This window comes from Chenopodium album, chromosome 7, assembly GCF_948465745.1.
Source record: "Chenopodium album chromosome 7, dcCheAlbu1.1, whole genome shotgun sequence".
Lineage (NCBI taxonomy): Eukaryota > Viridiplantae > Streptophyta > Magnoliopsida > Caryophyllales > Amaranthaceae > Chenopodium > Chenopodium album.
The window spans coordinates 68,012,896-68,030,873 of NC_137840.1; the positions used below are offsets into that span (position 1 = coordinate 68,012,896).

Here is a 17,978-nt window from a genome sequence, read left to right on the forward strand (position 1 = left end):
ATAAAGCAAAAGAAATAAACAATAATAATATAGAATAAGTCTTGACAACGAACACAGTTGTGAAATTAGTATATTAAGCGGTTTATGCTCTATGTTCAAAATGAAATTAACTGAAATTGGTTTTTCATTCAAACATGCAACCAAAGAATATTTTTCAACTACATTTTAAATCTTAAAATTAGTTCTTCTCCTTTAATGTTTTCGTAAATTAATCATTTTTCGAGAAAACATATTCCAACTAACTAAACACGCACTTTCTATCTAATTAAAAAATCTTCTTTAAACTAAACAGAATTTACTAACATCAGTACGTAAAGAGATTGGCCACTTACTGGCCTTAGGCCTAACAATAATAAGTAAACAGTGTAATTGTTAGGCTCACATCATCCTTTATCTTATAAGACAATTTCAATTCTCGTGTAGAAATTTTTTCTAACATAAATAGACAGACCGTCAAAGTAATCAACCAATCTAGAGAAGAGAAGAAATAGAACTACAAAACAAAACAATAGGAGGCTCAACTCATACGCCCATACCTCTCTAAATCACTTGAAAACGTCTTTGCTTTAATTAAAACAAACACTATTCTCTTTCCATGCCGTCCAAAAAGAGTTGGGTCTACTCTACAAGAAGATCAACTCCACAGCTGGCGCCTTTGGCTAATACTGCCCCTTATTTCTTGGGCAACCCCTCTTTTTCCCCCCTATTCAATAACAATAGCCCAAAACCCTCCAATCTTCATTCAAACTTCATTATCTTTATTTTCCCTTTAATTATTTTTTAATTTTTATTATAATATTACTATTTTTCTTATTTTCTACGTTTTTAATTTGCTAAGTTAGCTACTTCCTTTGTCTTTCTCTTCATCTTTTATCATTGCATTACCCAATTCTTAGCTGGACAATTCCTTACTTTTCCTAGTATAAATACTCCTTCCTTCTTTTCATTACTCTCATCAAACTTAAACCTTCTTTCCATTCAAACTTAACAAAAAAAATATATTATTTCTATTAAAATGGCTTATAGTAATTCTCATTTCTTAATAATAGCCACTCTTCTAGTAGTGTCTTGCTTCTTGCTACCTTGCTCGGCTACGGCCCCTCGCAAGCTAGCTCTTGTGCAACCTGAACCCCTTATACTCGAATACCACAACGGCCCCCTCCTTAAAGGTAATTTATTCGTCAATCTTATTTGGTATGGCAAGTTCACCCCAATCCAACGTTCCATAATAATTGACTTCATACAGTCACTGTCCAGCACCTCAGCACGTACACCACAACCGTCGGTTTCATCATGGTGGAAGACTACCGAGAGGTATAGGGGAGGACCATCCACCCTAACCTTAGGGAAACAATTCCTCGACCAAACATACTCCCTAGGAAAAGTCCTAACCCCGGCTCAAATCCTCGCTTTAGCCTCTAAACTCCCTCATAGGAACTCAATTAACGTGGTTTTAACGTCTGCTGACGTAACACCGGACGAGTTTTGCATGAGCACGTGCGGTGCACATGGGTCAGGTTTAGCGGGAAAACATAAGAAAATTAAGTTTGCTTATGCATGGGTGGGTAACCCGGAAAAACAATGTCCGGGTCAGTGTGCATGGCCCTTTCATCAGCCCATTTACGGCCCACAAACCCCACCACTCGTTGCCCCGAATAACGACGTTGGTATTGATGGTATGATCATGAACTTGGCTACCGTGTTAGCTGGAGCCGTAACAAACCCGTTTGATAACGGGTATTTTCAAGGCCCGGCTGATGGTGGGTTGGAAGCGGTATCGGCTTGTACGGGTATATTCGGGTCGGGTTCATACCCGGGTTATCCGGGTAAGCTCCTAATTGACCGAACAACCGGGGCAAGTTATAACGCATATGGGGCCCACGGGCGTAAGTATTTGGTTCCAGCTATGTGGGACCCGAAAACTTCGGCTTGTAAAACTCTTGTGTGAGGCGCCTTGCCTAGCACTTTGGGTACACTAGTAGTATCTTTTGGTAAAACAAAAAGAAGAAGAAAAAAAAGTGTGTAAATATACGCTTATTCTTGAATACATTTGAAGCATGTCTCTATTTGTATTACATTATATTGATTATTGTTTTAGTAATTATGAAGAAACATATTTGTCTTTATCAATTCGATTTTTGTATTATCTATATAATTAATGTGTTAAAGGTAGTATCATGTTACTTTAATTAGTACTAGTTTAATCTAGTATTGAGCTAAGTGATAATGCTTTAGAATTTCACTTGTTGATTGTTGTTACCTCTTTTCATTTGAGATTATTAATAATTCTAGACATTTTAGATGGTTCTTAAAACAAACGTGTTTATTACATACATTGTCCGAGCTACGTGGTGCCTAGTTTGAGTGCAGTGTTATGCATGTAATGGATGAAATGAATAGAAATGGGTTCATGTAGTAGATGCATGCTCCTGGTCATACAAGTCCAATTTTAATACCTATATATACTATATTGTACTATGTTAATTTTATTGGTTCACAATTTTCACACGTCAATTACTAATATACATAACACGAGTATGTATTTAATTAATTTTGTTTTTAAAAATCGAGACAGACTAAAGCATATGTACTGTACTTATGAGAGTTATGCAAGACTCTTATTGCTTCAAAAGTGATTATGAAAATGTTCTTATGGGTTTCCTATGAGGCTATGACAAAGAATCCATAACTGACAAATTGCATGTGCAGGGGATGGTAACTATCCAATCTAGAGGAAAATTGTTGGTAAAATTGTTGAAAATAAGTCCATATTATTACATTATTTAATTTAATTCAGTTCATATATATTTAGTTTAATTAACATGTTCCTAGTAGTAAGTTGGCAACTAAATCACATTTAAGCTCGTCTATATTAAGATGGATGATGAACTCAAAAAAACAAACTATAGAGATGGACGTCGCTAGAGATGAAAAATTAAAAATGTTAAACACTAGACATATGTAGGTCGATATAAGAATAAGTGATACTTGAACATATCATCATTATCATTTATTGTTGATAATACTAGAGAGTTATTATTAATTTTGGGTTAAGTTCCTTACAAAATTATCCCAAACTCCTTGTAGATTTTATGACCAATTTGCCATTGCGCATTCTTAATTTCCTCTCGTAATTAGTGCATAATTAGACTGAATGTAGCCTTGCAAGATTGGGCTAATGGCTTAGCTTAAGCAACACTAATTGTGGGCGGGCCCAAGATATATAAATTTGGGCCAAGAACGAAGCAATTAATGAGATTCACTAATAAATAAACCCAAATCCAAAACCTAATTAATAATTTTATTCTCCATTAGTCCATTTTATATTGCATGAAGTGGACCAAATGATGGTAGAAGAACGGTACTAGAGACAACCCTTTATGTCTCTCCCGATTTGTTGCGTGATCATCATGTTTCACTGATTACTCTATTAGAGTAGGGTAGTGGGGTTACTTTCATCTTTTATTATTTTTATTTATTACATTTCTCTTCTATATATTCTCATTGTACGAAATATCCGCAGCATTTAATTTTTTTACTCCCATTTTTTGTAAACCATGATCATTTAATAGGAGTTTGTTATGTTTAGCTTAATTTCAGTTAATTCAGTTTAAATCTAATTAGCTCAGTTTAGTTTAGTTTTTAATTTCTTTCGTTCACAATTAATTTATTTCGGTTCAATTCAACTCCACTCACTTCGATTTAATTGTTTTCAGTAAATCGGAACAGGCACTAAGAGGATTGGTGTGAACTACATGAAATCTGGTAGACTATGTTCATACGGTGTATTGCTCTTAACTCTTTGGAATTTCCAAGGAAAATCCACCAATAAGATTAACAATTTTTACTAAAACATCATTAATCACATTATTGAAACTTCGAAAGCCTTAAAAAAAAAAAAAATCCCATTATCGGATATAAACAATCTAGCACAAATAAAATTTACTTTGACTACATTTTTTTTATATCTTAAAATAATGAAATGTGTTTGATTATGTACAATATACGTACTAATAACTTGTTATTTTAGAGCCCTATAATTATTTATACAGAGTATAATTTTACCTGAGTTTTACTGAACACAACTTATTTTTCTTCTAAAAAACATTTATTAAATTAAATTAAAACTATTTTTTATTGAATAAATTGATTTTTAATGAATAAATAATATTATAACTATCACTTTTTTTTTATCAAATAAACTTATCTAATACGAGTACTAATTTACTATCACTAGTAATTAAATTAACGGGACTATGGGAGTAGCTTTTGATTTACAAGAGTATGGTTTCAAGATGAAGACTATAGAACAATAGAATGAGAAAGTTTGACAATTCTTCGTGTTTAAATCCCAATGAAATTAAAAGTCCAATTCAACCTCTCTCATCCATTGAAAAAGTTGTTTGTACTTGCATTATTAGAAGATTGTAAAAAAGAAGTGGTAACCTAAATTGATTAATTAACTTTTAATTCTTGGTCAAATTGTCAATGTTTAAAAGGCAATAAATCCATAACCCTTAAAAGCCAAATTGGGTATTAGAATTTTGGCTGAGCTACTTTTCCTTATAAATTAGATAAAGTTCGGATCAGATTATTTATTTGAGTTTTACGAAGTATGATTTTAAAAGACATGGAGAACTCAACTTTGAACAAACATTATTCATTTTTAAATCAAGCTTTATGTTATAAAAAAAATTTAAAACTTAAGAATATTATTATTATTATTATTACTCCGTATTTTTTTGATAAAAATAAGTAAATAACAATAGGATAATCATTAATCAAACAACTAGTGCATATACTTGTATTTCTATGGTACCAAAAGCATACAAGTAAATAAAAACAACATATTGACATGCAAATTTAGTTATCACACTAATGCTTACGTTACTAAAGCGTATGATGATGAATTAATAATTTACCACCCCATACAAATTCAACCGTCTTGAAATTTGCAACCTTTGTTATGTATAAATTTAATATTCCTTTGTTGACTAAAGTGTTCAATATCTGCAGAAACTCGGAGCAAAAGTGCATAATTCCAAAGCTATCAGAAATTTATACCACTTCAATTCAATTCTCAGGCATTATTCACCCACCTTTGACGTGCAAGGTTTAACTTAAACTTATTTGACATTTTGCGTGTAACCTTGTTGCCCTGCACTATATATTGATTTCACTATTATTTTGTATAACTTCATTTTCACATACCCTATTTTTTAATTTTTACAACTCCTGTATATTCCATTTAATTTCCCTTATTTTGCTACAAGAATTTTTCTATTGTATGATTTGTATGGTATGATTTGTATCTATATCTATACTTATATTTTGTCTTGGTATGATTCTTCTTTCTCTCTTCTTATTATTATTTTTTTATTAACATTATTGTTCCAATTCTTTAGAATATGATACTATGTAAAGCTTAGTAAAATCCTTTTTATGTTTGTAATATATCTAATCTCTTTGTTGTCTACTTTTTTTTGGAAACCAAGCTATGCTAGACTTAACATCTAATAATTCTATTGTCTCACTCCCTTTGTCCTTTATTATTTGCATCATTTGATCTAAAAAAAACTCTTACAAAAAGTGAGCCCATGTTACAAATATAAAAGGAACTGAGGGAATACTTTTTTTTTTTATTTCAACCGAGGGAATACTTGAGATAGTTTAAATGTGATTGTTATTTATTATTATTTTATTTATTTATTTCTATATAGTAAAAGCTAATGTACGGAGTATCTCTTAATAATTGTTTTATTATTATTATTATTATGATTGTGATTGGTGTCTTGAGGCAGTTTAAGTGCTTCAATAGCAACTCGAGTACAAAATAATTTCGATTCAACACATCTTCTATGTGCACGCAACACATGCTAAATTGAATATGAGATGTTATTAGCAATTCAATCAAAATCATTACCACTATTTCTTCTCAAATGATATTAACAACTCCATATATGCATTAACACAACAAACTGACAAACCCCAATACTTACCCTTAATCTAGCTATTGTATATATACAACTATACAAGTACTTCATATACAATTAGTTATCTCAATTCTACACAATCATTTATCAATATGATAAAATGGTGTTATTTTTCTCAAAAAAAAAAATAAAAAAAAAATGGTGTTATCAGAAATTTACACCATCAACTAATAGCGTGTAATACATGCGATAATAAAGAATATGTGCTTTTGAAATTTAGATTAGTGACAAGAGTCCTTTTATGTGTTCATTTCTTCCCTATAATTTAGCAAAAAAATGTGATATTGTGGGGTCTATAAATTAATAAACTTTTTAGAGCTACAACTTTTCTTGTCGGTGGTTTTAAATCCGTTGGTTAGCACCACTCCACTAGTGAGAGGTAAAACATAAACATTTGTACTCACCTCAACTTTCTCTCTCTAATTCTCACACACAAATTCACTTTCTCTCTCTTCTTTTAGCGGATAATTCGGAGTTCCCTCTTCATGTTCGGGCGAAAAGGTTGAAGCTTTCAAGTTTATCTTTCTCCCTCCTTAATTTAGGTATGTTTATTCTTGTAATTATTAAAATATTATCCAAAAACCTCACTTAGTTCTATATTAATTTATGTTTGAATCTGTTACTCTATTTTTTATTTCATGAAACTCCTGCTTTAATTCATTTATTGCTCTATAAACTTGTTGTTGATCTATCTTTTTCATTTATTTTTCTGGGTTTTGGGTAGCTGGGGAATTAAATTCATCCCATTTCTTGATAAATCATAAAATCCTCCTCCAATTTAAAAATTAAAGTTTAGAAATTGGTGAAAATTTCCAATTTCCCCTTAATTTGTACTCCGTACTATGTTGATTTGAAGCTCTCATTTAAGGTATTTCTCTGTTTCTTGAATTATTTATCTCATTTGTCCTGTTTTAAAGCTGCAATTTTAATTATTTATCTATGTGTGTGTGAAAATTTCAATTTTCTTGCTTGATTTAGGATACCCACTTGAAAAAATTAAAACTTTGGAACAAAAACACTGATTTGAAGACATATTAGCTTACCATACTGATTTATGTTGAAGTATATTATGTTCAATTTGTCATAAGATCTGTTTTATACTTTTATATGATTATATCAATTATACCTTATAGCTTGTAAAGTATATTGAGTTCAATTACAATACTGATTTTTATAGCTTGTAAAGTTTTAAACTTTGGTGTAAAAAACTAATTTGTGGAGAATTATGTTGATTTGAAGGTGGGGGAGAGTAAGATGGAAGAAGGAAGTGAATTTCGACAATGGGATGAGTTAATTCCAGATGCATTAGGGTTAATATTTAAGAAGTTGTCATTAGAGGACATTTTAACAGTGATTCCTAGAGTTTGCAAGGCATGGGGGAAAGCTGCTCAAGGGCCTTATTGTTGGCAAGAGATAGATCTTGATGAGTGGAGTGTTGATTGCGAGCCGGATAAACTCGACCGGATGCTCCGATTGCTTATTACTCGTAGTGCTGGCTCGCTTCGTAAGATTCAAGTTTCTTGTGTCAATGATGATGAGAGTTTCGCTTTCATTGCTGAAAAGTAAGCATCCTAACTATGATCTCTATGTTTTCAGTTTTTAGCTTATAGCTAGATTATTGTGATTATTGAATGTTGAATGTAAATGCCCTTTGTTTCTGGTACGACGTTAGGCAAAGGGAAAAGGCGAAAATGAAGGGAAGGAAAACGTGTTCCTTCGGATTGCCTTCCCTTATCATATTGATTATGAAGATAATTTAGTGAGGAGTTAAGTGTGATTTGGGGACCAATGAGTTAATGTGATAGATCAATCAATAATGGTTTGTTATGCAAACAATGGAAAGAATATTGGGGACCATGCATTATAGTCATGGACTTGGTGTTTTGTGGATTTGGGAGCATTCATTTGAGGAAAAAGTATAGGGAGAATGTCTCATATCCACCCAATGCCAAATCCATGTCTTCAAAATCACGTTTTCGGGATGAGGACTGTGGATTCCAGGGGATGATTTTGGAATTGTGCGAATTTGTTGGCTTGCTTAACCAAACAAATCTTTGATATATCCACTTCAACCAATAAAACAAACAAAACGAACACTGTAATGATGCTCATGATATATGTTTTCATCTTCAATGCTAATTTTGTGTGAAGTTAAAGGGTTGAAGTTTTATGTAACGGAAGGTTTGTAGGAAGAGAGGACCTCAGCATATAACCTGAATTTGCATCATAGATATGTTGCCTGATGAGCCTACTAGATTAATAGTTGCTATGTTAATTATTAATTATGATTATGTAAAATGGTTGTTCAAGTCGTGATTTTGAGGTGTGGATGTGTTATTTCTTTTGCATTTGCCAGTGCGGGCTCCCTTCAGAATCTTATAATGCGGAGATGCGGTATCAGTGATTCCATTGTAGAGCAGTTGGCTGGGAAGTTCTCTAGAATTGTTTCATTAGACCTGAGCTACTGTTGTCAGATTAGCACTCGTGCTTTAGAAGCCTTTGGAAAAAACTGTAAGATGCTGTCTTCATTAAGCTGGAACATGCACCCTTTAGGCTCGGCTTTCAAGCTTTCACATGTTGATGAAGCTCATGCTATTGCCAAAACAATGCCTAAGCTTAAAGAGCTTGAGCTTGCTTACCTTCGAATCAACACAGAGTGTGTCCTTGACATCCTTTCAGGGTGCCCCGACCTTGAATTCTTGGACTTGCGAGGGTGTTGGGATGTCCATCTAGACAAAAAGGCCCTTGAGAAGCGGCACCCAAAGTTGGAGGTTCTTGGACCTCAAGTGGTGATGGGTGCTTTCGAAAGGAGAGCATATTTCGATGAATATTACTCAGACTCCGACTTCTCGGATTATGATTACATGGATTATAGCGACGATGAAAGCTTTGATGGGATGTGGGATGATGAAGACATAGAGCTCAGGATTTATGAAGGTCCTGATAACATGTATGAATTTGGCTGGCCTCCATCTCCCTAACCCGAGTAGTTAGTACGAAATAGTTAATAGTAGCAATGTTGTGATCTTGGTGTTATTTCACTCCTTGTGAAATTTGTGAAGAGTCTACCCCCTTAAGTATTAGCATTGCACTAGAAATAGGCACCCGTTATGTGAATCTAGACGCTTTAATGTTAATGAAGTATTGCAGTTTGTATATGTTTTGTTTCTTTTTCTTTCCTGATCTCAAATATTAAAGTATGTATCCGATTGTTTCACCTAAGAAAACCATGGAAAGAATAATGTTCTTATATACTTCATATATCGGTATATTGATAAACTTCATTCTTGTATATTCAATGTTACAGACAGATGTTTGTTTTGTTTTTGATGTCATGCGAATTGAATAACACTAAATGACACGTGATTTTATCATATTAATTATATATTACCAAGTTAATATGGCATCTCATTTGTAGGAATACTCCTCCGACGTATGCATTATTGTATTTGTTAAGGATTTGGTGAAATATTCAGATTTAATTTATGAGGCTTGAAAATTAAAATACCTTTGATATTATTCCTGACATTATTGCATGGATGTTGATGTTGATATTGATATTGATATTCATGTTCAAATTTATGTGCTCTTCTTTTTACCATATTTTGGTGGGTCTATTTTTAATTGATTCCCTGTGTCTTCTGTGTGGTAAGTAGTGGTAGGCCTGCATGTCCCGAGTACACTTATATTCTGTTTTTTGTTCTATTTACCCTACAATCATGTTTTGACATTTTGCTATAGTAAGTACTAATTGTAACTAAGCTCAAGTCGGCAATTATTTACTTCCTCTGTTTCAAATTACTTTAAATGTTTGCTTCTTTACACTTGTGAATGCACTCTTAGCGCAACTTGTAAAACCGGTTACTTTGTATCGTCCGAAACAAAATACTCTGTACGAGTAAGTGATTACTTAAAAATGTTGGTTGTAATTAGTGTATATTTGTAACCCCAAAGATTAATGTCGGAAGGTCGTTCACACAAGTAGTGTGTTTAGTTTGTGGGTTAGTTAGATGGAAGAGACAAGAAATCAGCGGCCACATGATTTCATGTGATTGTAACTTTGGATCTTGTACTCAAGCGTGCTTTGAACACTGGAAAACTATTCATGTCTGTTTGTATTTTTATACTATGTCAATCCCTGATTTTTTTTTCTTGCTGCTATTGCACATGTTCTCCAGTTAATCCTAATTGAATTCATAGCTACCTAACGATTAATAAGATCATTGTTTAGTCGATAAGGGTTTTATTTAGTTGATAAAGTTTTGCGGGGTGGCACTAGTAGAGTACTAGAGACTCGACTTATGCCTTTTTTGTTTAATTATTTATGTCATAGCTAGATTAGCTACCTTATGGACACAACACCAATCAAAACCTGTGCTCAACTGTCGGATTCGATCCGCTGTCTAACGATGACGAATATCACTCACATGTGTGTATCCCACGGCAGTAGGATCATAGACGACGAGTCTGTGTTACTGTGTATATGGTTACCGCTGACAAGGACCTAGTCACAACACATTGAAGAGCCTGTTGACGACCGTTCATTTTCGCATGCAAAGCCGATTGAGCCAAACCACAACTAGCTCCCCCCAGTAATAGCCCTAGATCCCCTTGAACACCATGCACCAGCCCATCCCTAATCTATGAGTGTGCTTATGTCTTTTTTGTAAGCGGAGATTAGACATATTCTTTGTGCGCGCTTTAATTATATGTGCTGGCTAGAACTATTTGTTACTTGTATTGTACATGTTTTTTAATTTTATTCATGTCATTTGAAGTGAAATTATTCAATTCTTATATTCTTTTTTGGTATTATAAGGGACGCATATTTTATGTTTTAAGAATTGTCAACTTGTCGTTATAGAACAAGTACTCAAACCAAGCGTTTGTTAGAAGGATGTTTTCATTAGAATTGTCAAATGTTTAATATAAATGTTGTAAGGAAATTAATTTCAATTTGTAATACTTGTACGAGGGATCAACTTGTTACTTGATCTAATAAATACACTTCTTAGGATTGATAGATTTCAAACACGCAATGGGAACAAATAATTGCGAATTAATCTATTTCAAATACAACTATTATGCGTACGGATTTTTGTTAATTTGTAAATCACTAAGATTAATTACAAGTACTCCATATATAATACCACACGATTTGGCACAACACTATGATACCGTGCAAGAAACAGTGCTTCACTATGAATATGGCTATAAAGCCAACATTCTAGTGAGCTAAATATTTGTTACATGTAAGGCTGTTCATACCATTAACATTGTGGTCAATTGTTTTAACACTCTTACTGTATTAGGCAAAAATTGTTAAATATGTCAATCTAATAACATTGACAATTTATGACGATGACAACAACAAAAAAAAGGACGAAATATTGGTTGAATGTCTTTTTTATTTGGTTAATCACAATTAAAGTCAGACAAATATTGGTTGAATATCTTTTTTATTTGGTTTTTAAAGAGCTACAAGGGCTAGTGATGAGAATCGATTTTAGGATTTCTTGAAATCGAGAAGGAAGCTCTAACCACTTGAGTATGCCTCACTATCTTGCGTACAGAATATTGTTTGTGTGTGCATTTAATTGTGAGCATTAGATTTTACTAGAATTTTTATTCTCTGTTCCCCTTTAGTGATGGGCCTGGTTGATATTGGGCTGGGCTGTATGATCTGTATGCTTGATGAAGAAAATTGGAGCTGGCCCACAAAGGCACAAAGAAACAGAATAGGGCCGATCATGTACTAAAAGGTCAGTAGGTCTAATTGTGTTTAAATTTTGTCTAGTTAACAAGGATGGTGGCTCAAAATTTGATAGAAGTACATATCCTACTTGCCAAATGGAATGTTCCGAATCAGGCTAAACCGGAAGTCCGGAACCATCCTGTTGGAAACCTCTTTATGGATCCCTCATGGTTTCATATGCCTAATATCGCCAACTTATTCAATTACGGAGTATTTTATTGCAATCCCCACATATCTTAATCGGGTTTATCCGGTCATTTTAAAACGAGGGAAGAGCTTTAAAGTTGAGAATTGACGGCGCCCTAAATTAATTAATAGTTGAGATATTCTAAAATCGGATGATAGTTGAGACTAATGGTGTCAATTTTACTATTTCTTTTTTTAAAAAAAAAAACTCACGTTTTTCTAGAGTACTTGACGAGCCAAAATGTTATTAATTGATTGTTAAATGAAATTGACTACGAGGTATAATTTACAAATCTTTCAATCAGTCGTTGTAAAATTGATAAAGACTCTCCAAAAGGAATAGACCATAGGATGGGCTTAAAATTGATTGTGTTTAAGTTCCACGACAATTACATAGGATGAGTTTTGGGGGTTGATTTGTTAGCATAAAGACTAAAGAGTCGTTCTCACAAGCCAATAACGATGTCCCTTAAATCATAGCCTGCTTGTATTCTAGCAATTGATCAACTTGGGTAAAAATTGTTATGCGGATCATCATTGGGCAGATTGAGGTCTCGTTATGCTATAAAGGAAGTTGTTTTAAACATGCTCAAACAATTGAGGTCTTTTTTGGCTAACCGCTATGCGTCTTTGAATAATCAGCACGATTAAAATTTAAATGATTGGATATGAATATGTCAACTTAATATTAAAACAAAATAACTAGCCGTGTAGGTAAGAGGAAACGAGATGTGTAAAGAGATATAATGGTGAATTAGAAACCAACGACTAAATGAAAGACACATAAATAGAGAGAGAACTAATTATGTCACATAAGTAACATTCAATTATTTGGATTATCGTTGTAAACATGTGAAGTATCATTATACACATTTAATAAAGTACTATTAGGTCCATTACACTACAAATTGACCTACCAGTTAATTATACAGTGAAACTACATTCATTTTTTTCAATACTCTTTTTCATCGGCTAATTGCTTAGTAGTTAGATGCCTCTTCCATTGTCTTTCTTCTACTCTTTTTCATATAGGCCAAAATGAACGTTGCATTAAAATTAAGACAGAGATGTATAAAGGATAATATTGGACTGTGAAGTAGCCAAGAATCTAAAGGGTAATCTAAAGTTTTAGGAGACAGAGAGGATTTTTTTTTCCCGGAAGGGTTGGGATAGAAGGATAATAAAAAAGTATACGTGTGAAATTCTTTCCTACACATGTTATAATGAATGCAATACAATATATATATATATAGATATATAGATATTCCTGATACCTCTAAGCAATTTCCCATATTTTGATAGATCAAGATAAGATACACTACTTTATGAATCTATGATGTGATACAATGTTACTTAATAATCATAAATCTCCTCTTTATTTTTTAATGATAAGTAAGTTGGATGCCCTATGTATGTGCATTTCGACAAATTCCAGATTAAAATACTACCAACTTTTTTGTAAAAAAAAGGAATATACTAATTAATATGCCATTATACAACTAACTTATTTCCTAAGATAAATTGGAATTTGGAATGTATTTAGAGGATGATGAGATTGGGAGAAATAGTGGAATTTTCCTTCCTTTTTCCATCCCTTTCATATTTTCATTAGGGTTGGTAAGATTTGAAAGTTTTGAACTTTTAAATGAGTTTGTGAAGAAGTTAGGTGGATGATTTACTTGACCAACTTCATAGCTTAGGCATCGGCACTCGACTTTAATTTCTCCTAAAAGTCTTTTCAATGATTGTCAATTTGTCATTTACTTAATTAATTAAGGTAATCAGTTAATTACAAGTGGCTATTTATTATTATTATTAAATTATGTCATCATGAAAAAAATTATCAGCAACAAAGTGGGTGCATATATAGTTTAACACGTACTAATAGTACTAAATCAAGTATTTGGTCTGCTATTCAAAAAAAAAAAAAAATCAAGTATTTGGTCTCATGAACAATATTGTATTACTTCTTTTATTTATTTTTGTATCTCATTATTATAGTATTACTCTAATATCACTAACATGTTTTTTCCATTCAACAAGTTTATACATACATTGTATCATGACTTAGATGAATTGTTTACCTTTCATTTGCTTTTCATTATTTATTTATAAAGGCATAAAATATATCATTTGGACTCATTCAAATTAGCTCAAGTCATATTTGTGTGATCGGTCTGATAAGTCAATCAAATCAAATACTAGTATAATTATTACCATGTTATCGATTTTTTATTATGCAAATTTAAGACTGGACTTAATTTCGAATCTGGTAACTTGGTTGTGTTGCTTCATAAAAAAGCGAGGTAGGATTTGCTTATTTGAGGCTCATCAAAGGCAATTCAAAAAATGGGAACATATAATAAAAGAGATAAGACAATAGTACACCCTCTATTCTATGATATGTTGCATTTAAAAAATGGTTAAATAATTCGGCTGCTTATGCTTTTTAGTCAATTGCATCCAATATCAGAACAACAAATTAAACAAGTAGGTATATATATCTGAGACTAATATTGTAAATAATTTAGGAATAGTCTATGCAACTTATATGGCATGTGTGCAGTGTGCCTAATTGCCAAATTATGTCTGCTCAATCTGGTACAAAATAAATTATATTCGGGGTGGTGTTACATTGGGTATTCTTAATATAGGAAACTATATTACTATACTTTCCAACTTGTGATTTAATCACTCGCATTTTAAACATAGGTTGTTGTTTTTTTATTTTTATTTATTTATTTTTATTATTATTATTTTTTTTTTGACACAAAACATAGGTTTTTTTTGTTGAAAATTGTTTATAAAAAATTATAAAAAGGTTGCTATCGTTGTACAAATTACACTATAATAAACCCAGGTGCATATATAATGTATTTATGAATTAAGAGTATTGTTTATGGGCGTTACCCAGTAATTGCCCAGATAAACAAATTTTCTGGAGGTATAATTGTCTTTTCAAGTATCAGTGGAGGGGTATATGCGTCTTTTCATGTACTAGTTGAGGTGTACATGTGTAATTTCCTCACCAAACAGTAAAAGCAAAAAGCAAACAGTAATTGAACAGCTCACCAAAAGTACTGAATAAATGACTCTGCTTTTTCAATAAATTTACAAAAATGTCATCGGATTAACAAAAATTCGTTTATCTGGCTGATTAACTTGTATTTTCCCATTGTTTATTTGCTTATTCGATTATTACAATAATCATTAAAATGAGCTAATTATAATACCAGGCCATTAGGTGCACCATCCACTCGAATTTAATTGTTTATTCAATTTAAGGCAATCAAGCGAGATCAGGATTATCATTCTCTTGTCCTTTTTTTTTATCCATCATGCAACAATGTAATTAAGTTATAACTAGTTATTGTAAAGGTAATGTCGTGAGACTTTAGCTTGTTTAAAAAACTTTACTCATATGCGTCAACCAAATGACATGCGCTAGCCTATATTTGATGAATAGTTTTGAACATGAAGTAAAAATATTGTAGTATAGTGATCAGTTTTGAACATGAAGGAAAATATTTAAATCTTGGCCCCTATAATATTTTGGACCAAGATCCGCCACTGACTTGTTCTACATCAAATTCATAAATTGTCATCATTTCTATTGAATAATTAAGACAATAGAATTGATACATGCAAGAAACTGGCCAATCTTAAAAACTTATGTTCAATTTCATGTAGAGTCAAAATTAAACGAATAAGAGTCAAATATATGACTCATTGACTTTTGATCTCCATGTAAAGGATTAAGGATACCACAAGTATAGTTTCTGATAGAATTCTATTCCAATAGATTAAATATCTTGTGAAAAATATCAGAAGAAAATGCGATGACTTTCTCCAAGAAATTTCCCCAAAAATTACAGATTATTTCTTCTTTTGTACAGTATATTAGGAGAAAATGTGATGATTCTTCCATAAATTTTCCCACGAAAATTACATATCATTCCTTTTTTATACTTCCTCCGTTCTATTAATATTGCAACAATGGACTTTTTGCACTATTCATCATTCTTGTTTGACCATATAATATGAGTTATACGTTAAGCAAAATATAGTCAAGTGGGATCTTGTTGGATTCGTCTCATAAAATACTTTCACAATATCAACTTTTTATAATTTTTATTCTTACACAATTATAGATATTTAACATATAAAAGGTGTTTCGGGATGCGTAATTTCCTCCTTATTGCAATATTAACAGAACGGAGGAAGTATCGAACAATTAAACCCTATTTACATCAATACTAGAGTATAAACAATTTCGTTCGTTTTGCAACGTGCATGTATTTACGTATATTAGTTTGACCTTTTCCAATTAGTCTCCTTGTCAGAAATCTTTAAAATAATAATAGTCGAAAGCAACCAATTCTTTATGGTATTCAACTATTGAACCAAACTAACATTGAATAAAATTTGGTCCCTCAAACTCAGCTCATGAATGATACAATAATACCAGACTACTACTGCACCTGCCATAACTCTGATTTTATTATGCCGAATATATATATATATACTACGTATAACACAACTACTCCATTTATTTCAAAATACTTTCTCTTTAATTATATAGAAAGCGAATGTAGTGATTAAGACTAAAGGACTGTGTAAGGTGTTTAATGATATCTCACAATATTATGTTTTTTTAAAAAATTTATACATATATTACGGAGTAACAATTTGTAGTCAACTATTTTAAAAATTAACTGGTGTAAAAAAAATAATAAAATAAAAATTAATAACTATGAAATATGGGATGGGCGGAGTGTACTCCATAACTTTATTTGTCCACTATTTAATCTGATAATAAAATTAAAATGTACAACTACACAAATCAAATAACTAACATGTAATTTAAATTTTGTTTTTCCCTGGATGCAAATAAAAAGTATAGAATGATGGAGGTAAAAGTGATGGATTAGAGATTTCGCTTTCATTTTATATTCAGAAACATAGGGATCAATTCTCATATGACTCACTTAAAATTTTAAAGTATAGGTTTTTTCTTGTCTTACCAAAAACAAATGAAAATGATAAAATAAAATACAAAATAATAATGTCCCTCAAAAGAAATAAAAAAGAAAACAGTAAAAAAAAATAATTGTGTGCGAATGCCGAATGGTGGCTTCGTGCGCTAAGCCCAAATAAGTTGGCGCAGCTGAATGCCAGCGAATTAAAAATATAGAAGTGTGACGAACTTGCGATTAGTAGGTGAGAAGCGAGACTACATTATTTTTATATTTATAAAATACCTTAAATTTACACTGAAATTACACAAAAACCCTCAACTACCACCACCACTTCCCCTAAATCCCCACTTCTCACTTCTCTTTATCTTCTACTTGTTCGTTTTTTTTTTTTTTTACATGTTTATATATAACATTATACTTATTCAATAAGTAAATTAAAGTAAACATCAAGGTTATAACCACAATGTTCCCTCTCTTTCAAAAACCACAATGTTAAGAGTTGGCAAAAGTTGATCGACACGATACAAATTGTATAACGAAAAAATAGATACTAGTATTACTGGTTTGCGACCCGTCTAATTAAACAAGATGGGTTGGTGGTGAGATTCCTAACATGATTCAACTTGTCTAAGAATAAAAATATGGAAATGATGATATAACTAGGCAATATGACACGAATATGATATGAAAAAAGTGGGTTAGTCTAGAGGGTTTTTGACACATTTAATTAAAAAAAAAAAAAAAAAAGGGAGGATGGAAGGAAATAAATTGTAAGAGAAACATAGTTAGGTATTGTTCTTTTGAATTATTGATTGAATTGAGGTAAAATGAAATGAGCGGAATAGATCTAAAAGGAAGTAGATTAATGAACCGAGATAACCTAAACTAAATTGAATAGGGGGAAAAAAATCAAAGATCGGGGCCTAAATAGAGAGGGTCAACTTCACATTGGTTGAGAAGAAAAAAGTTTACTACTAGTTAAAAACTAAGGGAAAGTTTACGTCGTTGTGCCACGTATTCCCTTTTGTATTCCGCCATGTCTTCTTTCTAATATTTCAAGACGCC

At 31.9% G+C, this 17,978-nt stretch overlaps 1 protein-coding gene and 1 pseudogene across 1 annotated transcript; both read left to right on the top strand.

Annotated features, from left to right (window-relative positions):
* Nucleotides 1-983: 983 nt before the first annotated feature.
* Nucleotides 984-2,172, top strand: LOC145638186 (protein EXORDIUM-like 2 pseudogene; annotated as a pseudogene).
* Nucleotides 2,173-6,355: 4,183 nt separating this feature from the next.
* Nucleotides 6,356-9,316, top strand: LOC145639266 (F-box protein FBW2-like). The gene is made up of 3 exons (XM_081690457.1): nucleotides 6,356-6,535; nucleotides 7,233-7,555; nucleotides 8,350-9,316. The coding sequence occupies exons 2-3, from the start codon at nucleotides 7,248-7,250 to the stop codon at nucleotides 8,972-8,974; spliced, it is 933 nt and encodes a 310-aa protein (XP_081546583.1). The 5' UTR covers nucleotides 6,356-6,535; nucleotides 7,233-7,247; the 3' UTR covers nucleotides 8,975-9,316.
* Nucleotides 9,317-17,978: the final 8,662 nt, after the last annotated feature.